Source organism: Taeniopygia guttata, chromosome 26 (assembly GCF_048771995.1).
Source record: "Taeniopygia guttata chromosome 26, bTaeGut7.mat, whole genome shotgun sequence".
NCBI classification, from domain to species: Eukaryota; Metazoa; Chordata; class Aves; order Passeriformes; family Estrildidae; genus Taeniopygia; species Taeniopygia guttata.
The window spans coordinates 3181946-3209607 of NC_133051.1; the positions used below are offsets into that span (position 1 = coordinate 3181946).

General features: G+C 53.1%; 1 protein-coding gene and 1 non-coding gene across 3 annotated transcripts; both read right to left on the reverse strand.

The window, feature by feature from the left end:
• Positions 1–1388: 1388 nt before the first annotated feature.
• On the reverse strand, positions 1389–22376 carry BLACAT1 (BLACAT1 overlapping LEMD1 locus). Of its 2 annotated transcripts, none has more exons than XM_072918922.1 (2): positions 20419–22376; positions 1389–1539 (listed from the first exon to the last, which is right to left on the reverse strand). In XM_072918922.1, exon 2 carries the CDS (start codon positions 1497–1499, stop codon positions 1398–1400), a length of 102 nt encoding a protein of 33 aa, XP_072775023.1. In that variant the 5' UTR covers positions 1500–1539; positions 20419–22376; the 3' UTR covers positions 1389–1397. The 2 variants fall into 2 exon arrangements, with proteins under 2 accessions (XP_072775023.1, XP_072775024.1); XM_072918923.1 differs by lacking the exon at positions 20419–22376 and adding an exon at positions 13855–14039.
• On the reverse strand, positions 9909–9994 carry MIR135A-2 (microRNA mir-135a-2). The gene has a single exon (NR_049155.1). It is a non-coding gene; the product is annotated as a microRNA mir-135a-2 (primary transcript).
• Positions 22377–27662: the final 5286 nt, after the last annotated feature.

The following is a 27662-nucleotide window of genomic DNA, read 5'->3' on the forward strand; positions in this document are numbered from 1 at the left end:
CTGGATCAGGAGGGAATTGTCGCTCCCAGAGGGATGAGGGAGGGACGGGGTGTCTGGGCAGGGTGGCAGCGGCACCTGTGTGACACCGGGGTGACACCGGGGTGACACCGGGGTGACACCAGGGTGACATCCTCGGCAAGGTCAGGGCGGGCTCTGGTTCTGCCTGGGGAGCCTGGGGAGAGGGAGGGGAGAGGAAATAATGAGAGAATCTGGGGGATAAATGGAGAATATGGGGGATAAAAGGAGAACTTATAGGATAAATGGAGAATCTGTGGGATGAGGGAGAGAATCTATGGGATAAACGGTGAATCTGTGGAAAAAATGGAGAATGTGGGCGATAAATGGAGAATGTGGGGGATAAATGCAGAATATGGGGGATAAATGGGAGAATGTGAGGAATAAGTGGAGAATCTGTGGGATAAAATGGGAATCTGTGGGATAAATAGGGAACCTGTGGAATGAGGGAAGGAATCTGTGGGATAAATGGGGAATATGGGGGATAAATGGAGAATCTGTGGGATAAATGAGGAATCTGTGGGATGAGGGAAGGAATCTGTGGGAAAAATGGGGAATATGTGGGATAAATGGGAGACTCTGCAGGACAAAATTTAGAATCTCTGGGATAAATGGGAGAATCTGTGGGATGAGATAATCTGAGGGGCAAATGCAGAATCTGGAGGATGAATGGAGAATCTGTGGGATGAATGGGACAATCTGTGGGATAAATGGGGAATCTGTGGGATAAAGGGGGAATCTGTGGGATGAGGGAATCTGAGGGGCAAATGCAGAATCTGGAGGATGAATGGAGAATCTGAGGGACAAATGGAGAATCTGTGGGATGAAGGGAGAATCTGTGGGACAAATGGGAGCATCTGTGGGACAAATGGGAGTATCTGTGGGATAAATGGGAGAACCTGTGAGATAAATGGGAGAATCTGTGGGATAAATGGAGAATCTGTGGGATGAATGGAGAATCAACAGGACAAATGGGAGAATCTGTGGGACGAATGTAGAATCTGTGGGATGAATGGGACAATCTGTGGGATAAATGAAGAATCTGTGGGATGAATGGAGAATCTGTGGGATAAATTGTAGAATCTGTGGGATAAATGGAGAATCTGTGGGACGAATGTAGAATCTATGGGATGAATGGAGAATCTACAGGACAAACAGAGAATCTGTGGGATAACCGAGCAGATCACACAGCTCTCCCTGTGCTCCCCCATCATAACTCAGCTCCCCTTCCCCTGCCCAGCACCACCCTGGACACTTTGGATCAGCCCCTGAGCCCCCCCAAAACCCCCCAGAGACCCCCGGGCAAGGCTGGCACCACCTGGGAGAGGGGAGAAGGAGGCACCCAAAGCACCCCGGGCGTACCGAGGGGACAGAGGGGTCCCTCACACGGCCGTCTCCTGCCCCCCGCCGGCCTCTTCCTTCTTCCTCTTCATCTTGCAGAAGCCGTGGAGGCCACAGAAACAGGCGAAGGTGAACTGGGGCATCAGTCGGAGCTGGAGAGGCTCGGGAGTGACTCCGGGAGACCTGGAGGGGGACAGGGAGAGGAGGCAGGGCAGCAGCTGGGGGTGCAGGGGCAGGGTGGGGAGCAGAGCCCCAAAATCCCAAAACTGGGGCATCACCTTGGGCTGGGACTTCCTTCCTTCCTTCCTTCCCATTTTCCTTCCTTCCTTCCTTCCTTCCTTCCTTCCTTCCTTCCTTCCTTCCTTCCTTCCTTCCTTCCTTCCTTCCTTCCTTCCTTCCTTCCTTCCTTCCTTCCTTCCTTCCTTCCTTCCTTCCTTCCTTCCTTCCTTCCTTCCTTCCTTCCTTCCTTCCTTCCTTCCTTCCTTCCTTCCTTCCTTCCTTCCTTCCTTCCTTCCTTCCTTCCTTCCATTTTCCTTCTTTCCTTCTTTCCTTCCTTGGTAGTTAGAAAAGCAGGTTTGTAGTTGTAGTATCTCCTTTAAATAGTATATTAATGTATAATAATATGTATTATATAATAATGTATAATAATGTATACAAGGTATAATAATGTATATAATGTATAATAATTTATAATATAATGTATAATATGTATAAAATGTATAATAATGCATATAATAATGTATAGTATAATGTATAATACGTATAAAATGTATAATAATGTATAATATAATATATAATATAGTATAATAATGCATATAATAATGTATAATATAATGTATAATATGTATAATAATGCATATAATAGTGCATATAATAATGTATATAATAATGTATACAATGCATAATAATGTATATAATAATGTATAATATGTATAAAATGCATGATAATGCATATAATAACGTATAATATAATGTCTTATAGTATAGTTATAACAAGAAAATCTTTCAGCCTTCTGAACTGGGGTCAGACATGAGCATTTCTGCCCGCCGGACCCCCTTTCCCCATCGCACAGCCCCGGAGGGCTCTGGAGCAGCCCTGATTCCAGCTGGGAGGAAATGGAGCAGCCGGAGCAGGTGGGGCCCCATCGGCGACAGCGGTGACAGCGCCGGGGGCGACGCCACCTCCGGCCCTCCCCTCGGCGTCCCCAGCGGCAGCACAAAGCCCCAAAGGCGGCTCTGAATCCCCTCCTGCCGCCGCGGCCAGCTGGGGACCGCTCTGGGGGCCCCAAATTCAATGGGCACCTCCGGGGGCCCCCAAATTCAATGGGCACCTCTGGGGGCCCCCAAATTCAATGGGCACCTCCGGGGGCCCCCAAATTCAATGGGCACCTCTGGGGGCCCCCAAATTCAATGGGCACCTCTCACAAAGAGCGAGCAGAGGCTCGGGGGAACCGACTGGAAATACAGGTGAACCGCTGGGCAGAAATGAGGATGTCTGACTCAATTCAGCAGGCTGAATGGTTTCTTTATTATAATTATACTATAACACATTAATATACTATTTAAAGGAGATATTAAAACTACAAACCTACTTTTTCTAACTACCATATTTAACTCACTGCCAACTCCTGACCCTCTCTCAAGAGTCCAGGAAGGTTGGACTGGTCCAGCCCCAGGTGGTTGGATTGGCCACCAGATCAAACAATCCTCACCAGAATCCAACCAAGCATCACCCCAGGTAAACAATTCTCCAAACACATTCCACATGGGAAAAACAAGGAGCAGAAATAGAAATTGTTTTCTCTTTCATTTCTCTCTGTGCTTCTCTATGACAAAATCCGGAGAGAGAGAAGAACGTGCCTGCCACAGGAACCCGCTCGGAGGTGCTGCCCCGCAGAAAGGAGCGGGCTGAGGTTCGATCAATCCTCACTTTGAGAGGATACCCCGCACAAAGGAGCGGGCTGGGGTTCCAAGGATGCTCCGAGAGGCTGCCCCGCACAAAGCAGCGGGCTGGGGTTCGGGGGATGCTCCGAGAGGATACCCCGCACAAAGGAGCGGGCTGGGGTTCAGGGGATGCTCCGAGGGGCTGCCCCGCACGGCCACGACTCCTGCGTCCCCTCTGTGCGGCCGCTTTTTGTGCGAATTGCGGGCTCGAGGGGATAGAAAGGATAAGGGGGGACCCGAGGGGAATAAAGGGGGACAGAGGGGGGCCGCTCACATCCCAGCTGGAGCAGGGAGCGGGAGGTGGTGACAGGGACAGTGTGGGGGTTGCTCCGGCACTGCCTAACCCATCTTTGGCCCATCCTCTCCTCGCTCCGGGGGTGTTTAATAATCAAATTAAACAACGCTGTTTTTAATGCCCAGAAAAGTCCCAGACCTCCCAGGCAGGTCCCCAGGGGTGCCCTGTGCCACCCCACGTCCCCGTCCCCCCCTCACCCTCTTTTTGCAGACACAAAACCACGCCGAGAGCCTGGGGGGGTCTGGCTGGGACCCCACCAGGGCCCTATTGAGATATTTGGAGGGGTTTGGAGCGCTCCGGCTTTTCAGGCTGACCCTCTGCCTCCCATTCAGGCAGGGGACAATGATGAATGAGCCCCGGAGAATGGAGGCAGCCCAGCTGAGGCTGACGCTCCTGTTCCCCTTGAAAAGGTGGAAAAAGGGATGGTGGAGGAGCGAGGAATAATGAAAAAAAAATGAAAATAGCTGGCTTGGGCGAGCTCTGGCTGATTTGCAAGGGCTGGGCAGCCCCACGCTGCCCTTTCCATTCAAGGGAGAAGATCCTCGGGATAAAACCTCGGCTGCAGGCGAGAAAATGAGTGGAGCATTAAAAATGTAAAGCTGGAGAATTCTCTTTAGTCAACTGCATAACCCCGGGCCATGTTTGTCACTGTCACGGTGATGAATTGGGAGCTGGCTGCAATCAGCGCGCTCACTTTCAGAATGTCGCTTTCCCCGAGCCCGGAAAAATGTCTTTTTGAAGCAGCTGGACCGAATCTGTTCCTTAACCCAGAAATTCCCATTTTCCTGGCGTGTCCAAGCTCCCGGCTCCAGGAGGGAAGGGCGGCAGGGGTGGCTCAGCTCTGGTGACACTCCCAGTGACACCAGTGGCCGCCAGCCCCTGGTGGGATGCTCAGGCACCAGGACCTTCCATTCCAGCTGATTTTTCTCCCTTATCTTTCCTATTTCTGGGAGACACCCTCGAATCAACTTTTTAGGGAATCTGTTGGGGGGAAAAAACAAGTTTTGCATTAGAATTCCCAGATTTCAGAGCTGCCTTTTGCTGCCAGCGTGCCAGGCTCTTTCCTTGGGAAAGGAGATTATTTGCAGCGGAAATCCAGGCTGTGTTTTTTGCAGGGAGCAGAATGGAATTAAATTATTTGTGATGAAACGGAGAGGGAAAAACAATTTCATTTGCCTTTCGTGATAACTGCTCCATCCGTACCCACGGCCACATCCACAGGCAAGGATTTTAGGAGGGACTGATGATTTTGGGATTGTCAGCTTGGTTTTTAAAACCTACTGAGCAGAGCAACCATGGAGGAGTCACAGCTGGGCCTTGCAGGGATTCATTTCCAAATCCTGGGCTTTTCTGGGTGATGGGGATCCTCCATGCACAGAATTTTGCCTGGGATTTTTCATTCCTTTGATTTTTTTAAGCATCCAAAAATGCTTCAAAATCAAAGGAATTTTGAAGGCAGGAGAACCTCCCTGAACTCTCTCTTGGGACATCCTCTCCTTGTGTGGACACAACCCCTTCCCCACACTCCTCCTCCTCCTCCCAGACACAAATTCCATCCAATTTGGCATTTTTTCCAGCCAAATTTCAAACCCATTATTTCCTCGCCTGCCTTTTTACTTCCTCCCCACCCCCCCCCAAAAAAAAAAAAAAAAAACAACAAAAAACTCGGATATTTCGCTGCTTACAACCAATCCTGAGCCAAACCCCACTTCAAAGCTGCTTCTCTAATGAGCAGCCGAGCATTAAAAACCCAACAACGGAGGAGCCAGAGGAGGGGATAAAACCGACCTGCAAAGCAGCACCATCGCTTTAAGGGGAGATAATGAAGGGAGAAGATGTTGCCTGGCATGTTTGCAGAGAATCGCTAATTAAAACATCGCTTCTGTAAAGTCTGCTGATGCCATTGATTCTTCCCCCCACGCAGTTAATTTGCTGCTAGCGAGGCGAAGTCGCCAGGGTCCTCATTATAAAAATTTCACTGGCTGCAGCTAATGGTTGTAATTAATAGGTGCAATAAATTTCAAATGGGCAGCCGGGGTGTTCATTAGCTCGGGGCTGACTCAGCACCGGTGGCCTCAGCAGTTCCTAAATAATCCATTCCCAGGCAGGGAGAGGAGGAGGAGGAGGAGGAAGGTGCTCGGTGGCACAACCGCTGCAGCCCTAATTCCCCACCCAGGGTGTGGGAACTCAGAATGTCCCTCAGACATTTTTGGAGGTTCCTGTCAGAATCTGTGCTATTGATGATCCCGAGATTGTAGAAAGTCTCTGTCTGTCAGCCCCGCTGCCAAAGCAGAAGCCATAATTGGTCTGTGCTGTTTCAAGGTTGTTTATTCTGTTTATCTCTAACATGTTCTGCTGCCCTGCCGCAGCTCTGTCCTGCAGGGCAGCGTGTGGGGCTCTGCCCTCAGTGGGATGTTACAAACATTAAATACCACAAACTACCTGTGCTGGATTTACAATAACGTGCCAATATCTGTCACCTACGTTGGACAGTGTGTCCCCAGCCTGAACCAACAGAAAAATGCCAACACCTCAGTGAAACATGGAGGGCATGAAGAAGGAGAAAAAGGACAAAACACACCCAATTTCCTCCATCTTGTCCCCTTTGGACCCCTCATCTAGAATCCTAAAATTTTACTTTTGCACCCGTGCCACACTTAATTATTACTTATATCAAACACTCAGAGCTGGTAATTCATCATGTAAGATTGAAAACTCTTTTCCATGGACAGAGATCACAGCCAGTGTCTCTGGGGGCTCTGTCCAGGGGGGTTCCTGACCCCTGCCAGGGTCCCAGGGCAGCCTGAGGGAAGCTCTGGATTCTCACATGTTCCAGGCCCAGGTCAGAAGCATTTGAGACCCTGGCAGGCAGCTGGAAACAGCTGTGATTTTGGGTTTGAACCATGGAATGATTTACCCACCTTGCAGGAAGAACAAGAAGTCACAAAAGTTTAGATATTAGAGTAGAAGTAGTCACAAAGTAGAGGGAAGAATATTTTAGTGCTGTACAGGGGGGTTTTAGTTTTGTACATGGGGGTCCGTTGCATCATTTCTGAGAGAGAGAGGGCATGATTTATATCTGGGATGAGATTTGAGCTACTCCGGTCTAGGCCTCAGATTTGGGCCTTGCGAGGCCTTCCAGCCTCCGACACAGTTAGAAATTAAGAGTTTGTGACACAGTTAAAATTAAGAGTTTGTGGAGCAGTTAAAAATTGTATTAAGGTGTGATGGGAAGCACTGGGCTGTCTGGGTATGAAGTAGTACATGTTTATAGTGTGAGGTTTAGGCCACCTTAAGACAAAGACAAACAATGTTCGTTTGCCAATCAGAGTGCCTTTGTAAACTGTAACCTATGTAGAAGTGTATAAAACCTGCCATCTTCTCTGGAATAAAGGGAGAACGTTGCATGAACCATATTGGTTGGATGTTCATTCTGTCCTGTCCGGCTTTCCCGATTTATGAGGTCCCTGGCTTTGGGGGTCAGAGGGTTTAAGATGGAGGGATTTGGGCCCATCCTGTCCTCCCTCTTTCTTCTTCCTTCCCTCCATGTTCTTGGTGATGTTGGCACTCCCAGATTGGTTTAGAGTAGAAAAGCACCATTTAATATAGGTAATGGGCATTGGGGAAAAACTGTAACCATGTAACACGTAATGTACCATATAAAAGATAGAAAAGCACCATTTAATATAGGTAATGGGCATTGGGGAAAAACTGTACCATGTAACACGTAATGTACCATATAAAAGACAGCAGCAGCCCTGGGCAGAGGGGGAGAGAAGAAGCAGTCGGGAGTCAGAGAGGATGTCAGGGTGTGTGTGTGCCTCTGCCTGAGCTGTGAGCAAACCACAGCAGCCCAAGAAGAAAATCTTTTAGATAACTTGCAATAAACTGCCTTGAGACCGGACAACAGAGACTGCTGAGCCTTTCTTTGGCAGCACGGGCTGGAGAAGTTTTTCCACCACACGGAGCCACCCCAAACTAGGGTGGGCTTCGACACCAGGGCAGAGCTGCAGAAATAATTCCCGGATGTGAAAAATATATATTATATGGCTCTATGCAGATAGTTACTATATGTGTTATGTTATATTGATTAGTTGTGCTTTCGTAGTTAAAACAAAGACTTCAGTAGTTAAAAAAAATATATAGAGAGACTCTGTATGTATATTTGGATCCTGATCCCATTTGGAGCCCTCATTCCAGGATCCTGATCCCACCCTCATTCCAGGATCCTGATCCTGTTTGGAGCCCGATCCCATTTGGAGCCCTCATTCCAGGACCCCGATCCCATTTGGAGCCCTCATTTCAGGATTCTGATCCCATTGGGAACCCCCATTCCCAGATACCGATCCCGTTTGGAACCCGATCCTGTCTGGAGCCCTCATTCCCAGATCCCGATCCTGTTTGGAGCCCAATCCCATTTAGATCCTTCATTCCCAGATTCTGAGCCCGTTTGGAGCCCCCATTCCAGAATCCTGATCCCATTTAGATCCCTCATTCCCAGATCCCGATCCCGTTTGGAGCCCGATCCCAATCCCGTTTGGAGCCCCCATTCCAGGATCCCGATCCCATTTAGATCCCTCATTCTCAGATCCCGATCCCGTTTGGAGCCCGATCCCAATCCCATTTGGAGCCCTCATTTCAGGATCCCAATCCTGCCCCCATTCCAGGATCCTGATCCCGTTTGGAGCAGCCTGGGGCAGGGGCGGAGGCAGAGTCACGGGTGAATTTTCTGAATGAGCAAATCCTCATTAAAAAATAATTAAAACAGCCCGGCGAGATTGGCTTAATTCCTTTCATTTTGACGGATGGTGTTTGGTTTGGATGATTTATGTGCCAGCTCTCCTGCTCTCATTGTTGGAACTCCTGGGATTTCATGATTTTCTTCCTTCCACACCTCCTTGAGTCATGGGATTACAGCTGAACCTCAGCCTTTTTTCCTTTTATTTTAAATTTTTTTCCCCCTCTATTATTTTTAAAGATGCATTCCTGGCTGGTGAAATAAACTTGAAAGCCTGACACCCAAATGAGTCAAAGCTCAGGAAGTGAGAAAAGAAGAACTAAAGAAGAGAGAAATTGCTCCTTTCCTGCTTGGAGAGGGGGGGTGGAACCCCGCGGGGATGGTGGGGTGGTCGTGGAGGTGTTGGGGGCCACAGGAATGGGGTGGGGGCTGTGGGAAGGGGGTCTGTGGGGTGGGATCTGTGTAAATAGGGTCAGTGGGGTGGGATTTGTGGGGTGGGATCTCTGTAAATGAGGTCTGTGGGATAAGAGCTGCAAGAACAGCGTTTGTGGGATGGGACCAACAGGAATGGGGTCTGTGGGGTGGGATCTGCAGGAACAGGGTCCATGACAGTGGGATCTGCAGGAATGTGGTCTGTGAGATGGGGTCAGCGGGAATGGGATCTGTGTGATGGAATCTGTGGGGTGGGATCTGCAGGAATGAGGCCTGTGGGGTGACATCTGTGCGATGGGATTTGTGTAAATAGGGTCTGTGGGGTGGGATCTGTGGGGTGGGGTTTGGGTAAATGAGGTCTGTGGGGTGGGATCACCAGGAATAGGATCTGTGTGATGGGGTCTGTGGGGTGGGGTCTGTGGGGTGGTGTTTGTGAAAATGGGGTCTGTGGGGTGGGGTTTGTGTAAATGGAGTCTGTGGGGTGGGATCTGCAGGAATGGGGTCTGTGGGGTGGGATCTGTGGGGTGGGATCTGCAGCACCCCCTCCTCTCCCACTCCCCAGACCAGCAGACTTTGCCTTTGCACGTTCACAAAGTCCCGATTTGCCAAGCCCTGCCCTGGAATTAAACCCATCCTCCTCCCCTGCTTTTGGCCACCTCCTCCTGTCCCCACCCTGGTGACACCAGGACCCCCTGGGAGCTGTGGGGACAATCCCGGGTGACCCCAGCTCTGCTTGGGCTGAGGTACCCAAACTTCCCTGAACCCCTTCTCCCTTTGCCTAGGGCTGCTGCCACCACCCGGGCAGCACCCACAACCCTGGGAATGCCCTCGGAAATGCCCTCGGAAATGCCCTTGGAAATGCCCTTGGCCTCCTCCTGCCACTTTTGTTCCGGGGGAAGCAGGTGGGGATGCTCTGAACAGTGTGTGAAAAGCTCCAAAATGCCAAAAAACTAAGAAAGAAATCACTCCCTGGGCGGTGCTGAATGGGGACAGCCCCGCCACCCCCGGGCACCTTTTGTGTCCCCACCCCTCCGCTGAGGCCCTGCAAGGCTTCAGTGCCCCTTTCACTCGTTTTGGACCCCAAATGAATGCCAGCAGCTCAAAGGGGCTCGGGGAGGCGGCGCAGAGGTGCTCGGAGTCCCTCCTCTGTGTAGCCCATGGCTTTTCGCCCTACATGAGTTCGGGAAAGCAATCACATAGGAATAAAAAGCCATAAACCACAGCAGAGGCTGAGCCGGGATGAGGCAGCGCTCTTGGGGAACAGGGGAGGGAAAAGGGAAAGGAGAATGGGGAGAAAAGCAGCTCTTGGGGGTAAGATGTCCTCCCTTCCCGTGACCAGCTGAGACAACAACCAGGCCGGGCTCCCACCCCAAAACCAGGCTGGGCTCCAATCCCAAAACCAGGCTGGGCTCCCACCCCAAAACCAGGCCGGGCTCCCACCCCAAAACCAGGCTGGGCTCCCATCCCAAAACCAGGCTGGGCTCCCACCCCAAAACCAGGCCGGGCTCCCACCCCAAAATCAAGGTGGATTCCCACCCCAAAATCAGCGTCCCATCCCAAAACCAGGCTGGGCTCCCATCCCAAAATCAGGGTGGCTCCCACCCCAAATCCAGGCCAGATTCTCACCCCAAACACAGGCTGGGCTCCCACCCCAAAACCAGGGTAGATTCCCACCCCAAAATCAGGCCATGTTCCCACCCCAAAACCAGGCCGGGCTCCCATCCCAAAATCAGGGTGGATTCCCACCCCAAAACCAGGCTGGGCTCCCATCCCAAAACCAGGTTGGGTTCCCACCCCAAAACCAGGCTGGGTTCCCATCCCAAATCCAGGCCGGGCTCCCATCCCAAAACCAGGGTAGATTCCCATCCCAAAACCAGGCCATGTTCCCACTCCAAAATCAGGCTGGGTTCCCACCCCAAAACCAGGCTGCACTCCCACTACAAAACCAGGCTGGGTTCTCACCCCAAAACCAGGCTGCACTCCCACCACAAAACCAGGCTGGGTTCCCTCCCCAAAACCAGGGTCGTTCCCATCCCAAACTAGGTTCCTACCCCAAAACCATCAGGGTTCCCACCGCAAACCCCGCTCAGCACCATGGGGTGGCTTCTCCTGGGTTATCCCGGCTCAGGAGCAGCGAGCCCAGCCTGGAATTTTCCCTCTCTGACCAGGACCCCATGTCCCGTGAGGAGCTGGGATTGCAGGGCCAGCCCCAAACCGCGGTGCCACCCCGGAATTCACGGCAGGAGCAGCATGGAATGGTTGATTTCCCCTCTCCCTGGCAGAATCCTTTCCTCTGCGCCTTTCCAGAATCCCACCAAACCCCACAAACCTGGAGCTGCACAAATTCCCACCTGCAGATCGCACTCATCCCTCTCCGACGAGGAGCTGCTGGAGCCCACGGGATAAATCCCATTTTTTTAGGGTTTCACCTCGGGGTACAGCCTCACCCCACCCCGCAGAAGAAAACCCTGCAGATTTCCTTTTCAAAATCTGACTTTTAGGGCCACCAAAAGGAGCCCTGCTGCCCCCAGAGCTCACCTGGCTGTGGGGGCGGCGGGTGCTCGGCCAGGTTCACCCAACAGAGCCGCCTTTGTGGGCTCAGACAAAGGCCCAAAGAAAGGTCTGCCTGCCAACCCTCCTCCCCCGCGGCCTTTTCGGGGGAGTTTCCGTCTCTGGAGCCACCAAAATCGGCGCTCGGGACAAGGTGACGCGTTTCAGGGTGGCAGCAGCTCCACCAGGAGCTGGACATGGCTCTGATCCTTCAGGAAAAGCTCTCGGCACCTTGGGAAGCTCCTGGGGTGGCCCTGGGAGAGCTCTGGTCTCTGCTTCTGCTCCCTCCCCCTGCTGGGACTGCCTTCATCAGCGGTGGTTAATTTGTTAATTAATTTGTTAATTGTCGGGAGCTGATGAGCTCAGGGTGGGAAATTCCCTTCCTGGCCAGAATACTTGGGAAATCCAGGATCTCAGAGCTCCAAGTTTTCAGAACTCCAAGGTTTTCAGAAATCCAAGGTTCTCAGAGCTCCAGGCTCTCAAAACTCCAAGGTTTTCAGAACTCCAGGCTCTCAAAACCCCAGGCTCTCAGAATTCCAGGTTCTCAAAACCCCAGGATCTCAGAAATCCAGGCTTTCAGAAATCCAAGGTTCTCAGAACTCCAGGCTCTCAAAAATCCAATGTTTTCAGAGCTCCAGGCTCTCAAGAAACCCAGGATCTCAGAACTCCAGGCTCTCAGAGCTCCAAGGTTTTCAGAGCTCCAGGCTCTCAGAAATCCAGAAATCCAGGTTCTCAGAAATCCAAGGTTTTCAGAGCTCCAGGATCTTAGAACTCCAGGCTCTCAGAGCTCCAAGGTTCTCAGAAATCCAGGCTCTCAAAAATCCAAGGTTTTCAGAGCTCCAGGCTCCCAGAACCTCAGACTCTCAAAGCTCCAAGCTCTCAAAACCCCAGATTCTCAGAGCTCCAGGCTCTCAGAACTCCAAGGTTTTCAGAACTCCAGGCTCTCAGAACTCCAAGGTTTTCAGAACTCCAGGCTCTCAGAACCCCAAGGTTTTCAGAACTCCAGGTTCTCAGAACTCCAAGGTTTTCAGAGCTCCAGGCTCTCAGAACTCCAAGGTTTTCAGAACTCCAGGTTCTCAAAACCCCAAGGTTTTCAGAGCTCCAGGCTCTCAGAACCCCAAGGTTTTCAGAACTCCAGGTTCTCAGAACTCCAAGGTTTTCAGAGCTCCAGGCTCTCCACGCCGCCAGGATGGAGGCAGGGAGGGATTCTGCTGTGGTTTGCAGCAGCAGAGAACACGACTTTGACCTACAAAGCGAGTTCCCGAGCTCCCGGAGCACAGGCAGCTCCGAGCTGGAGTTTTCCCAAGGTTTTCCCTCTTTTATCTCCCCTGAGCAGCGAGGGGAAAGGGCCACTGGGTGGGAAGCTGTGACACGGCCACGGGCCCCTCCAGCCCTTCCCCAGGAGGGTGTCCCCCCCATCCCGGTATCCCAAAACACGGCGCTGCTCCGGAGCATCCCAAAATTCCACCCTTGGCAGCAGGTGCTGCGCTGGGAAGGTCTTTTGGGGAATCCTGCAGGTGTGGGGGGCACACCAGGACCCCCACATGGGTCCCTGCCTTGTGTGTCCAGTACACACCCAGACCCTATGGATCACCCCCAAGCCCTATGGATCAGCCCCAAGCCCTATGGATCAGCCCCTGTTCCTAAGGAACAGCCCCAGTTCCTACGGAACAGCCCTAAACCCTATGGATCACCCCCAAGCCCTATGGATCAGCCCCAAATGCTATGGATCAACCCAGTTCCTATGGAACAGCCCCAAACCCTATGGAACAGTCCCAATCCCTATGCATCAGCCCCAGTCCCTACAGAACAGTCTCAATCCCTATGGAACAGCCCCAAACCCTACAGAACAACCCCAAACCCTACGGAACATCCCCAATCCCTATGGAACATCCCCAATCCCTATTGAACAGTCCCAGTCTCTATGCATCAGCCCCAGTCCCTCCAGAACAGTCCCAATCTCTATGGAACAGCCCTAAACCCTATGGATCAGCCCCAAACCCTACGGAACAGCCCCAAACCCTACGGAACAGCCCCAATCCCTATGGATCACTCCTAATCCCTATGGATCACCCCTAATCCCTAAGGGACAGTCCCAAACCCCGTGGATCAGCCCCAATCCCTATGGATCACTCCCAGTCCCTATGGAACAGCCCCAAACCCTATGGAACAGCCCCAGTCCCTACGGAACAGCCCCAGTCCCTACAGATCACCCCCAATCCCTTTGGATCAGCCCCAGTCCCTACAGATCACCCCCAATCCCTTTAGATCAGCCCCAGTCCCTACAGATCACCCCCAATCCCTTTGGATCAGCCCCAGCCCCATCGTGGAGAGGACAAATCCGTCCGTCTGTCCTTGGTGGCTCTTCAGGCCGTGGCCCTGCGGCCCCCGAGGCCTCCCCGCGGCGGTGGCACCTGGCAGGGCACGGGCTGCAGTGCCCGGCACGAGGACACGTGTCCATCCCAGTGCCACCGTGCCCGGCCACACCACAGGGACCCCAGGAGCGCCCGGAGCCGCCGGCCGAGCGCGCTGAGCTCACCTTTGGCAGCGTGGCACGGCCTCCGGTGCCAGCGGGGACAGGGCTGGCACGGCAGCGCCCCGGTGCCATCGGCCTCACCGTCCTCTCCTCCCCGAGCCCCGGGGCTGCTCGGGGGGGGCTCTTTGGGACCCCCCAAGCTTTTGTGTCGCTGCCACCCCCGAGCTGCGCGGGCACATGGCTGAGATGGTTGTGCTGCGAGGGGCTGGGAGCGGAGGGAGGGAGGGAGGGAGGGAAGGAGGGAGGGAGGGAGGGAGCGGGGTCAGGTATTTCTCCATCCCTGGGCCGCTAACAAAGGCGCTATTGAACTGCAGCCGCTCTGGTCTGCGAAGCAGAAACCTCTTGTATCTCCTCCGGTGCCTTTGATCTGCCTCCCCCGGTGGGATGGAGATTACTCATGTCCTGCTGCTCGGGCACCGCTGCCAGCGTGCCTCCGAGGGGGACAGACCGCCGCGGCTCGGGGGGTGTCCCAGCGGCATCATCGCCCCGTTCCTGCTCTCGCTCTGCGCCCCCAAACCCTCCCGTGCCACCGACCCCAAACTTTGGGGGATCCGCAGGGCCGGGAGGAGCCGCGCTCTGCGCCTCGCATTCCTCTCCTGTAATTAAAGCCGCTGCGCTGGGCGGAGGGGGAATTTCCCAAAGGGTTTTACTGGCGTCTGGACAAGGGTCAGACAATGAGAACATTTGACAGGGTGCCCAAATCCGCCGTAGCTTGGATACGCTCAAAGCCTCCCCCGTGCTCCTCGTCCCAGGCGCTGCTTTGGGGGAGGTTTGGACAGGTTGGGAGGTGGGGACGGCGCGGGGGACTCTCACAAAACCCCCACAGCCCTCAACCCAGCCAGGCTGCCCCAAAAATGCCAACGCCTGAGCAGCACAAAGCCCGGCGGGAAGCCGAGGGCAGGGACACCAAACGCACCTTGGAGACTCCCAGCGCTCGGATCGACGCTTTAAAAAGTGCTTTGCTGCCTTCAGCAGGTCCCTGCCTCGTTTCCTGCGGATCCAGGGGCACTGGGGGCTTATCCTGGTTTTTCCAGTCCCGGGGGATGTTTGGGATGCTCTGACAACTGCCTGGAAACCATCCCAGCCTCCCAAAAGCCTTTGGAACTCTCACTCCCTCCTGCCTCTCCGGTTTGCACAAATCCCTGGGTGCACCCAGAGAGGCTCTGGAGCAGGGAGGTCCCTGGGGTGCCCGAATCAAACCACACAAAAACCACCCCAAAAACCACCCATGGAGCTCAGGTGGATCCTCCACAGAGCCCAGCACCACTCCTGAGGCTCATTCCCGCTTTTCCCAGCTCCCTGCCCATGCCCAGGTGTGGGCAGAGCCCAGGACGGGTGCAGAGCCCGTCAGGGGTTGCCCCTCATGATAGATGGACATAAAAAAAACCCCAGAGAGCCAGGATGGACAGGAGGGATGGACAGATGGACAGACAGATGGATGGACGCTCCAGAGCAGAGCCTGGAACACCTCGTTTTCCACCGAGATCCGCACCAGTTGCATCCCAAGGAGGTGGAACCAGCCTCAGTTTTGGGGGATCAGCTGCAGCTCCCTCTCCCCAGCCCCATCACGTCCCAATTCCTGGCGGATTTTTAAACTTTACCCCTCGGATTTTGGGGAGCAGCTCATGGTAGAGCTTGGACAACGATCCATTCCCAAGCTGTCTTCCACAAGCAGCTCCACCCCAGCCAGATGAGGTCTCCTAATCACATTTCTGAGGCGCCCAGGGTCACAAATCAGGGATTTAGAGAATATTTGTCATTGTTACAAAGTCATTTCCCAGCCTCTCCCTCCTTCTACCCAGACTTTCTGGTTTCATGGGAACATCTCCCATGGAAAAGAGAGCTCTGGGACATTTGTGGTGCAGCTGAAGGTGCCCTGGGTGTCTGTCACTTGTATGGATGGGGCGATTCTGGAGTTATTTATGGATTTTAATCAGCTTTCTCATCACCACCCTATTTTCTACTGAGAGCTGCTTGAACAGAACCCAAAACTTTGCAGAATTCCTGATGAATCTTTCAGGAATAAAAAGGGGGAGGCTGAGGAACCCCCCAGATCCTGCAAAGCTTGGCAGGGCAGAGCCCCCCTGATTCCCTGCGGAGCCGAGGGTCAGACCACAGTGGTGGAACTCCAAATGTCCCTCAGACATTTTTGGATGTTCCAGGCCCAGGTCAGAAGCATTTGAGACCTTGGCAGGCAGCTGGAAACAGCTGTGATTTTGGGTTTGAACCATGGAATGATTTACCAACCTTGCAGGAAGAACAAGAAGTCACAAAAGTTTGGATATTATAGTAAAAATAGTCACAAAGTAAAAAGAAGAATTTTTAAATACTGTACAGGGGGTTTTAATTTTGTACATGGAGGTCAAAAGTTTTAAGATAGAAAAATTTGAGTCTATCCTATCCTCCCCTCTTTCTTCTTCCTTACCTCCATATTCTTAATATTATTAGCACTCATAAATTCTTTCAAAATAAAAAAAAACATTTAATATAAATAATAAACATTAAAAAACTATAAACATTTAACACATAATATACCATATAAAAATAATAACCCAAAAACAAAATCAAAAGTATATATACACCTCTACCTATACTACTAAACAGACCACAACAACCCAAAAAACCAATCTTTTAAATAGCTTACAATAAACCACCTTAAAACCAAACAACAAAAAACTTCAAAACTTTTTTTTAAAAAACACAAAAAAAAAAATCCACCACACAAAACCACCCACAACCTAAAATAAACTCCAGCACCCATTGGGATGCTCCTGCCCACCCCTCTCCAGGAGCACGGGCTTTGCTCCCTGGCAGCCCAGGAGATGTTTTCCTTTTCTTTTTCCAGTGGGAATTCCAGGCTTTCCCTACAGCAGGAATTTTGCTGGGGCTGGTGAGCTGCTGAGGGGACAGCGCTGTCCCCACACCGGGCAGCCCCACAGGAATGGCTTTTCCTCAGTGCCTGATATAAAAAATATAAAATATTTTGTATTTTGCATCTCCAGTTTGTTTGTCCCGCTCAGCTCCAGGCACCAAACCCGCCTGGAGGAGTTGCAGCCTCTCCTTCCCACTTTTCCATCTGGAGCAGCGTGCAGCTTCCAGCCCTCCTTTCCCTCTTCCCCACATGACTTATTTTAGGTGAAAAGGTTTTTCTTTGTACCAAGAAAAAATATCCTCCAGCCTTAAATGAAAAATCCACCATAAATTCATTTATGTTGGACCCCTCGGTGCTCTGCAAACCAACAAATCCACCCTGAGCAGGGAAGTGACCCTTGGAGAGGCCCCAGGATCCCAAAATCACGACTTGTGTGTGCCAGGTCCCATCCCAAACCCCAAATCTCTCTGCTCAGCCCTTTGCAGGGCACCAATCCCTCTGGATTTATTCCCATCTGGAAGGATGGGAGAGGGAAGGGACGAGGTGATGACCCAAATCTGTTCCTGCTCACTCCCTGCAATTCCTGCCATCAGTTTTTCCACTGAGCCCCTTAGGAGAGGGCAGCTTGGGAGCCCAGGGAAGGCCCTGGCTCCTTTTTGCACATCCCTGGGCACAAATATTTCAGCTCCCGCCGCCCCAGCTGTGACTGAGTTTGGGTGGTGAGGCAGGAGACACGGCAGCAGCCAGGGGGAACTGGGCTGGGCCTGCCAGAGCAGCCACAGGGCTGGTGAGGGATGGGTTGGATCGGGCAGGGATGGGGGGTCAGCAGTGGGGATCACTCAGGGATGGGGGATTGATGGTCTGGGTCTGGTTCAATGGTCTGGATTGGGCAGGGATGAGGGATTGATGGTCTGGACCACTCAGGGATGAGGGATTGATGGGCTGGATCACTCATGGATGAGGGTTTGATGGTCTGGATCACTCAGGGATGAGGGTTTGATGGTCTGGGTCTGGTTCAATGGTCTGGATTGGGCAGGGATGGGGGATTGATGGTCTGGACCACTCAGGGATGAGGGATTGATGGTCTGGGTCTGGATCTGGCTCAATGGTCTGGATTGGGCAGGGATGGGGGGTCAGTGGTGGAGATCATTCAGGGATGGGAGATTGATGGTCCGGGTCTGGATTTGGATCAGGTTCAATGGTCTGGATTGGGCAGGGATGAGGGTTTGATGGTCTGGACCACTCAGGGATGAGGGATTGATGGTCTGGACCACTCAGGGATGAGGGATTGATGGTCTGGATCACTCAGGGATGAGGGATTGATGGGCTGGATCACTCAGGGATGAGGGATCGATGGGCTGGGTCCAGATCTGGATCACGTTCAATGGTCTGGATCAGGCAGGAATGGGGGATTGATGGTCTGGATCAGGCAGGGATAGAGGATTGATAGTCTGGATCTGGATCACGTTCAATGGTCTGGATCAGGCAGGGATAAGGGATTGATGGTCTGGATCTGGATTTGGATCTGGCTCAGTGATCTGGATTGGGCAGGGATGGGGGTTTGATGGTCTGGATCAGGCAGGGATGGGGGATTGATGGTCTGGGTCTGGCAGGAATGGGGGATTGATGGTCTGGTTCCATCAGAGATGGGGGGTCAGTGGTCTGGATCTGGATCAGGATGGATGGCCTGGCCCTGGCAGGGATCAAGGATTCATGGCCTGGCTCCATCAGGGATCAGGGGTCCCTGGCCTGGCTCCATCGGGGATTGGGGGTCCCTGGCCTGGCTCCATCAGGGATTGGGGGTCCCTGGTCTGGCTCCATCAGGGATCAGGGGTCCCTGCTCTGGCCCTGGCAGGGACGTGGAGCCGCAGCTGAGCCACCCTGGGCAGTGCAGGGGCTGGACCCTGGTGAGGAGGTCCCTGCTCCCCTCGGAGCTCCAGGAACTCCAACTTGGGACTGGGGGGAGGTGGGCTGGAGGTCAGGAGTGACCAGAGCAGAGGGAACAAAGGGATGGAGGAATTAGCAGGGACAGGTGAGGATGGAGCCCCTTGGGGCCTTGTCCAGGGGTAAAAGGTGAAGGCAGGGTAAAAACCATCAGCTCCAACCAACAGGGACCACTTCAGCCTCCTTGGGAAGAGCCTTCTGTGGGCTCAGACCCATCTCGGGTCCTCCCCTGGGCAGAAACTTTGGAAAAAAAAAGAGATCAACCCTTGTCCCACATCAGCCATCAGGGCTGAGTCCTCCAGCATGGGCAGGGCCATCCTGAAGCCCCCTGGAGTGCTGGGGGCACCCTCAGCATCGGGTCTGAGGGGAGGCAGGTGGGGGATGTTTGTACTCTGACCACTGCCAGCCCTGCTCTTGCCTATAATTCCCTGTTTTTTTCCATTTTTCCCTGTTTTCCCCTGTTTCTCCCCATTATTCCATGTTTTTCTCTGTTGTTCCTTGTTTTCCCCTGTTGCTCCCTGTTATTTCCTGTTGCTCCCCATTTCCCCCTGATATTTATTCCCTGTTATTCCCCATTTTCCCCTGTTAGTTATTCCCCATTTTTCCCTGTTAGTTATTCCCTGCTATTCCCCATTTTCCCCTGTTATTCCATTATTCCCCATTTTTCCCTGTTATTCCCCATTTTTCCCTGTTAGTTATTCCCCGCTATTCCCCATTTTTCCCTGTTATTCCTTGCTATTCCCCATTTATTCCTGTTAGTTATTCCCTGCTATTCCCCATTTTCCCCTGTTAGTTATCCCCTGTTATCCCCATTTCCCCCTGTTAGTTATTCCCTGTTATCCCCATTTTTCCCTGTTAGTTATTCCCCACTATTCCCCATTTCCCCCTGTTAGTTATTCCCTGTTTTCCCCATTTTCCCCTGTTAGTTATTCCCTGTTTTCCCCATTTTCCCCGTTAGTTATTCCCTGCTATTCCCCATTTTTCCCTGTTAGTTATTCCCCGTTATTCCCCATTTCCCCTGTTAGTTATCCCCTGTTATTCCCCATTTCCCCCTGATATTTATTCCCTGTTATTCCCCATTTTCCCCTGTTAGTTATTCCCTGCTATTCCCCATTTTTCCCTGTTATTCCCCATTTTCCCCTGATATTTATTCCCTGTTATTCCCCATTTTCCCCTGTTAGTTATTCCCTGCTATTCCCCATTTTCCCCTGTAATTCCCAGGTTTTCCCTGCTGTCCCCTGTCCCCTTCTGCTGCCTCCTGGCCCAGCGTGGCACCTCTCACCGCCAGCAGGAGCTCACCTGCCGCCAGCGTCCCTTTGCCACCCCGGCGCTGTCCCCTGCCCTGGTTGGGCACCGAGGGCCTCTGTCCCCTCCCAAGGGACAGCCCCACCTCCCCAGCGCCGCGGGGACACCCAAAGGTGCGGGGTTAGGGTGTCCCAAAGCTGTCCCCGAGCATCCCCCAGCGCTGCCAGCGCTCCCTGGGGACACACACGGACCGGGAGGGGACATTTCTTCTCAGCCCCTCACCGGAGCCCAGGGCTGGGCTCGCCTTCCCCTCTTCCCCTCAGTGGCACTGAAAATTCCTCATTTTCTGGAATTTCTCATTTTCCTGAGCAGCTCTCGCAGCGCAGACCCGTGAGAGCCCCACGGCACAAGCGGAGCCCCCCAGAGCATCCCCCAAATCCCTGCACGGACCCACCTGAGCTGCCCAAACACCCCAGGGGAGCCTCGAGCTCGCTGCCACAACACACCTGAATTAACAGCGGCAAGCGGGTGACGCCAAAATCGCGGCAATTCCCCTCTCCGAGTCCTTAATCTGCTTTTTCCTGGCTGACATCACCGCTCAGGTTGATACACGCAGCGCTGCCCTTATCTTTCTTCGGGATTACCTCATCGGAGAGGACTCGGGGAGCCTTCCTCTCCCCCTCTTCCTCCTCTCCCAGCTTGGAGCTGCAAGTTTTGAGGGAGGAAGGGCTGGATGCGGCTCCTCCCGCATCCTTCCCGCACCCGGGGAGATCCAGGCAGGTACCAGCAGCTGCCCTGTGCCCTTCAAATCAAAAATCAAAACCCCAAACGCGCCTCCCGCGGGGTTTATTCCCTACAGACAATGCCCGAGCCCGCTCCCGCTTCGCCTGGGGTAAAAAAAAAACAAACTTAAATTCTTGTACAGGAACACCCATTGCAGCCCCGCAATGCAAGAGTTAACGAGCTCACGTGTAATTAACCGATAACTACGTTAACATGTGTTGCATGTAATTCTCTGTCAGCATAAATAAAGGGAATACAGCATGAATATACCCACACACCTCACAAATATCCACACGGAGGTGAATTTTGGCCACTTCAGGGTTATTTTCACCCAAAAACAAAGCCACTTTCATTTTTTTTTTTCCCCCAAGCTCACCAGCTACCTCCACAAGAACAGAGCCACAGCAAGCCACAGCCACAACACCTCCGAGAGAGAATTAAATCAATATATTCCCACATTTTCAGCGCGGGATGCTCCGGGCTGGCATCCCGGGGGTGCTGCCCAGGTGAGGCCGCCGCCAGCGCCGATCCCCCCGCGGGCTGAGGGCTGAGCCTTCCTCCCGTGCCCCCTCTCCCTCACGCACGCAACTCCTGCAGGCACCGCTCCAGACAAAGAAAGCGAGAGAAAAAAAAAAAGGAAAACACCGTCTTACTTTTTTTTTTTCTTCCTCCTCCTCCTCTTTTTTTTTTTTTTTTCTTGCTTTTCTTTTCCCCTCCTCTCTCGTCCCGCAGCTTCACCCGCGGGACTCCAGCGAGTCTTTTTTAATTTTTTTTTTGGAGGGGGGATCCTGCAAAGCAACTTCAGGAGGCGCCGGGCGCTGCTCGGAGGTAGCGGGGAAGGCTCGGCCGGCGGAGAAGAGAAGGAACAAAAGCCCCGGCGGTGCTGAATTGGTGCTTTCCTAATTGTAAAGGGGATTGCGAGGCTGTGTGTGGCTGCGGGGCGGGAGGGGGCGGGTGAAGGGGCGATGGGGGGAGGCCTCCATCCCTCTCCATCCCTCTCCATCCCTCCCACCCGGCTGGGGCCGGGCCGCCCGCAGCCCCGAGCCGAGCTGCTGCATAAATTATCTCCTGCCTCTCCATCTCTCGCCTCCCGAGCCGCTCATCCCCGCCGCTTTCCCATTCCCCGCGGGATGGATGCGGTACCCAGGGCACGGCCCCCTCTGCCCCCAGCCCCGGGCAGCGATCCCGGCTTTTCCCGGTTTTTCCCGGTTTTTCCCGGCTTTTCCCGGCTTTTCCCGGCTCGCTTCTCTCCGTTTTCCCCCATCCTGCTTTGTCTCCGGCCCCGTCTCGCAGCCGAGCAGACACAAAAGAGCCTCTGACCTGGGAGGAGAAATCTCCTTTTTCGAGGAAAATTTAAAAAAAAACCCACCCGAGGTCCCCGGTGCGCGCTTTGAGCAAGGCAGGAAAATTCAAAATAGCTGGGCTGGCTCGGCAGCGCTGCGCCCCTAATGAGTGTAATTAGCGGGGTGAGGATGGAAGCGGCTTCCCCCGCGGCTTTCCCCGGCTGCCCGCGCTCTTCCACGGGGTTTTTTTTGGGGAAAACGGCGTTTCCCCACTTCCAGGAGCTGTCCCTGAGTCACCTCAGTCTCCAACCAGCGGGGTTCAGACAGGATTAAATCCCAAACCCATCCCGAGTCCTCCGGGACTTGGCAAAGCAAAGACAAGTCGGATTTGGGACTTTTTTTTTCCTCTCCTTTCCGCGGCTCGTTGCTATCCCTCCACCTCAGCTCTCCCAAATCCCGCTGTCAGCGGATCCAGCGGGGATTTAGCAGGTTCGGGAGCCAGATCTTCCTCCCGTGGCAGCGCGGAATTATCCCACACCGAGCCGGGACAGCTCTGCCCTGGGCACACGGGAGGTGCCTGGAGCTGGGCAAGGACCCCCCCTGCTCTCTGCCCTCTAAATAACTCCAAAAATCCAAATTTCCGCTGTTAATTTCGGCCGCGGGGATGTGGGTGAGCCGCGGGATGGGGTGAGGATGGAGCAGGGTCCACGCTCCTCATCCTCATCCTCATTACCTGCCGGGCCTAATGAGCTGCTGGGGCTGTCCAAGGAGCCAGGAGAGTTGGGATGGGGGGAAAATGTTGGATCCGGGCTCAGGATTGCCGGAGCAGGAGGTGCAGGCGGGCCAGGAGCGGGCAGGGAGGGCTGAGCTGTCTCCCAGCATCTGCTCCGCTCTGACATTGTGCTCACTTGGGCTTTTTTTTTTTATTATTTTTTTAAAAATTTTTAATTGTCTTGATGTCCCTCATTTGCATAATCCCCCATAATGCAGCGCAGCAGGACTTTTGCTCGGAGCTAATAAATAGAGGACAAAAATAAATGTGTCATGTAAGATTTGCTTCCATTCCTTGCCTTTGTGAGGGATCTTTCGCCGAGGAATGACGCTGGCGGCGTTGATCTCACAGGAGCTGTCAGCCCGGCCTGCCACGAGCAGCGATTTCCCCTCGCCCCTGGTGCTCAACTTTGCCAGATGTTTGTTTTCAGCCCCACTCGGCAGCCAGCAGCAGGAAAAGGCAGCTTTGGAATGCCGGGATGCGCTCCTGGCAGCCCGGGAATTGCTCCCAAAGCTCTTCCCCCAAATCATCCCACCCCAAAAATCTCCCCCAAAGTTTCCTTGTTGTGGTGCTTCATCCCGCGGTGGGCAGGCAGGTGCCTGAGGTGGTTTATTTTCGGAGTGTTTAATTCAGAATTAAGGAGCGCTGTGATTTCCTGGCCTCCCCAGGGCATTGCTCACGGCGGTGTTGAGTTACTGATGAAATTCCTTCCCTGAGCTGAAGAAAAGGAGTAATTGCTGTGCCGTGAATATCCGAGTGGGCTCACCAAATGCACCTTTTTTGCTGCAGGAGGATTTCCCCCTTGGCTCGACAAGAATTTATTTGTCCCCTTCCAAGAAATGGAATTTATTTGTCCCCTTCCAAGAAATTGGCTGGATGAAGCTCAGGATATTGATGGGAACAGCAGAAATCCCACCCCAAAACAGTCAAAGCAGGTTCCGGGTGTCAAAACACGACTTTAAAATAAATTTGCCGTGTGTTTTCCCAGGATGGGTCTGGGCTGGAAGTGGGAGAGCTGCTGGAAGATCCCTGGGATCCAGAGGCTCCCTGGAATGCCAGGCCGGAGAGGACATTTGGGTCTGATGGAGCAGCGAGACTCCTCAGATTCCTGGAGGTGTGGAAGAATTGGTTCCTTTGAAATTCCTCGGGATTTCACACCTCGTGCATTCCAGCAGTTGGGATTTTCCTCTTTTTTCCCCCCAGCCTTGTGATCCTGGAGGATTCTCCCTGACCAAAGAACGCTTCAGCATTTCCCACTGTCCTGTTTGCTGAGAAAAGCCTGAAAACACCAACCCTAAAGCTACAAGAGAAATAAAAACCAGGTAATAGGTGAGGCTGCTTATTTTCTTTTAAACCCTGACCCATTTAAACTCATTTTTATGGCTGACACTGGAGTGGGAGATCTTTCCACGCTGGGAAAAGAAATTCCAGGTACAGCAAGTCCTCAACCCAGCTCATCCCAGCGGTGAAATCTTCACCTCCATGGTCTGGAGCAGTGTCGGAACTCAAAACGTCCCTCAGACATTTTTGGATGTTCCGGGCCCACATCAGAAGCATTTGAGACCCTGGCAGGCAGCTGGAAACAGCTGTGATTTTGGGTTTGAACCATGGAATGATTTACCAACCTTGCAGGAAGAACAAGAAGTCACAAAAGTTTAGATGTTATAGTAGAAGTAGTCACAAAGTAAAGGGAAGAATTTTTGAGTGCTGTACAGGGGGTTTTGGTTTTGTACATGGGGGTCAGAGGGTTTAAGATGGAGGGATTTGGGCCTGCCCTGTCCTCCCTCTTCCTTCTTCCTTCCCTCCATGTTCTTGGTGATGTTGGCACTCACAGATTGGTTTAGAGTAGAAAAGCACCATTTAATATAGGTAATGGGCATTGGGGAAAAACTGTGCCCATGTAACACGTAATGTACCATATAAAAGACAGCAGCAGCCCTGGGCAGAGGGGGAGAGAAGAAGCAGTCGGGAGTCAGAGAGGATGTCAGGGTGTGTGTGTGCCTCTGCCTGAGCTCTGAGCAAACCACAGCAGCCCCAGAAGAAAATCTTTTAGATAACTTGCAATAAATTGCCTTGAGACAGAACAACAGAGACTGCTGAGCCTTTCTTGGGCAGCACGGGTTGGAGGAGAAGTTTTTTCACCACACGAAGCCACCCCTGACCCAGGGTGGGCTTTGGCAGAGCAGCACCAAATCCGTGTGCTGGGATGAGGGAGCGGAGCTCTGGGAAGGCAGAGATCCATGGGGATGGGAGGAGGGAAAACCAGCGGGAGCGAGATGAGACAAGGGCTGGACGGGCGCGGAGTCTCCCTCCAGGATGCAGCGAATAATTTCCCTTTTCCCCACAGCAGCAGGGCCAGAGGATGGGATCATCAGTCTTCATTACACGCCCGGAATAGGCTCTGTCAGGTTCTGCTGGAAAACCGATCAATATTCCCTTGGCCTGGCTGCCCACAGCTCCCAGCAGGAGCTGCACAGCCAGGGCGGGCACCGGGACGTGCCAGCACCAGTTTGGGGTGCCCAGGGGTCCCCGCGGGGCTGTGGGGGGACACTGAGGCACCCAAATATTGCCACATATATGAGACACACAAATATTGCGTTCGGGTGTGAAAGGGATTCAGCTTTGTTCTCATCTGCTCCCCAGGGGCTTCCCTTGGCTGTGAAATCTGCAGGGGACAGAAAAATCTGGGGAGGAAAGAGGGAAAAGGAAAGGAAAAGGGGAAGGGAAAAGGAAAGGGGAAAGGGGAAAGGGGAAAGGGGAAAGGGGAAAGGGGAAAGGGAAGGGAAGGGAAGGGAAGGGAAGGGAAGGGAAGGGAAGGGAAGGGAAGGGAAGGGAAGGGAAGGGAAGGGAAGGGAAGGGAAGGGAAGGGAAGGGAAGGGAAGGGAAGGGAAGGGAAGGGAAGGGAAGGGAAGGAAAGGAAAGGAAAGGAAAGGAAAGGAAAGGAAAGGAAAGGAAAGGAAAGGAAAGGAAAGGAAAGGAAAGGAAAGGAAAGGAAAGGAAAGGAAAGGAAAGGAAAGGAAAGGAAAGGAAAGGAAAGGAAAGGAAAGGAAAGGAAAGTGCTTTGCCCAAATGCAAGCACAAAATTCCTCTCAGATTGCAAAGCCAGCTCAGAGCAGAGCTCCCACACAGAGCGAGGCACCTCCAGGGATCAGCACCTGAGGACGGGCTCAGCAGCATTCCCACTGTCCCGTTGTTCCTGACAGACCCTGGAATGGGAGACCCTCAGGGCACACAAATCCCTGGCATCTCTGGATTTGGAGTTTGGGTTTTGGCTCTTTGGGTTGTACAGGAGCTGCTGGAAGCGACCACTGCGGGTCCCTCACTGTGGGCAGCACACAGCCCTGGGCATGGCCCCTCAGCCTGGCATGGCCCCTCCATGCCCACCCTGCAGACCTTCCCGGGGCAGGAATGTGTCGGAGCCCTGGCCTGGCTCAGGGGCTCTGTGTGGTGAAAAAACTTCTCCTCCAACCCGAGCTTCCAAAGAAAGGCTCAGCAGTCTCTGCTGTTCGGTCTCAAGGCAGTTTATTGCAAGTTTTCTAAAAGATTTTCTCCTGGGGCTGCTGTGGTTTGCTCACAGCTCAGGCAGAGGCACACACACACCCTGACATCCTCTCTGACTCCCGACTGCTTCTTCTCTCCCCCTCTGCCCAGGGCTGTGCTGTCTTTTATATGGTACATTACGTGTTACATGTTACAGTTTTTCCCCAATGCCTATTACCTATATTAAATGGTGCTTTTCTATCTTTTATATGGTACATTACGTGTTACATGGGTACAGTTTTCCCCAATGCCTATTACCTATATTAAATGGTGCCTTTCTACTCTAAACCAATCTGTGAGTGCCAACATCACCAAGAACATGGAGGTGAGGAAGAAGAAAGAGGGAGGACAGGGCAGGCCCAAATCCCTCCATCTTACACCCTCTGACCCCCATGTACAAAACCAAAACCCCCCTGTACAGCACTCAAAAATTCTTCCCTTTACTTTGTGACTATTTCTACTATAATAGCTAAACTTTTGTAACTCCTCGTTCCACCTGCAAGGTTGGTAAATCATTCCATGGCTCAAACCCCAAATCACAGCTGTTTCCAGCTGCCTGCCAGGGTCTCAAATGCTTCTGACCTGGGCCTGGAACCTCCAAAAATGTCAGAGGGACATTTTGAGTTCTGACTGGAATGGGGCTCTGGTGGTGCCCCTGCCCTCGGAAGCTCCTCCATGGCCTTTTCCACGCCTTGTGCCCGGGCTCCTGCTGCAAACCAAATTCTCCCAGCAGGCGAGACAAGCCCCATCCATCTCGCTCCCAGCGTGGCCACACGACTGAAAATAAGCCAATAAAGGAGAAATGGCCTTGGCGAGGCTGCAGCAGCAGCAGCAGCAGCAGCAGCACAATTACAGCAGGGAGAGCTGCAGCAGCTGCAGCAGCTGTGCCCTCTCTGTGGCGAGGCAGGACCCCCAGAGCCCCCCGCCCCTCTCTGCTGTGCCAGCGGTGCCAGCGGTGCCAGCAGCTGCTGCTGCCCCACTGCTCCAGCTCTGCCTGGCTGGGCGGCTCCAGGATGCTCCAGGTTGTCCCCTGGCACCTCTCTCAGAGGTGACAGCTCTGAGGGGCTCTCCCGTGGCAGAGGGGAAGTGCAGGTGGGATTTTGGGAAGGGATTGTTCGCTGGGAGGGTGGCAGGCCCTGGCACAGGGTGCCCAGAGAAGCTGTCCCTGGATCCCTGGCAGTGCCCAAGGCTGCGCTTGGCACAGCCTGGGGCAGGGGGAGGTGTGGGAGGTGGAACTGGATGGGCTTTAAGGTCCCTTCCAACCCAAACCAGTCAGGGATTCCATGGTTATTGCAGGGTTTGGGGTGACCCCATAACAGCAAAGAACTCAAACACCCCAACCCTGTGTGGGGATCAACTTCTGGGGGTGCGA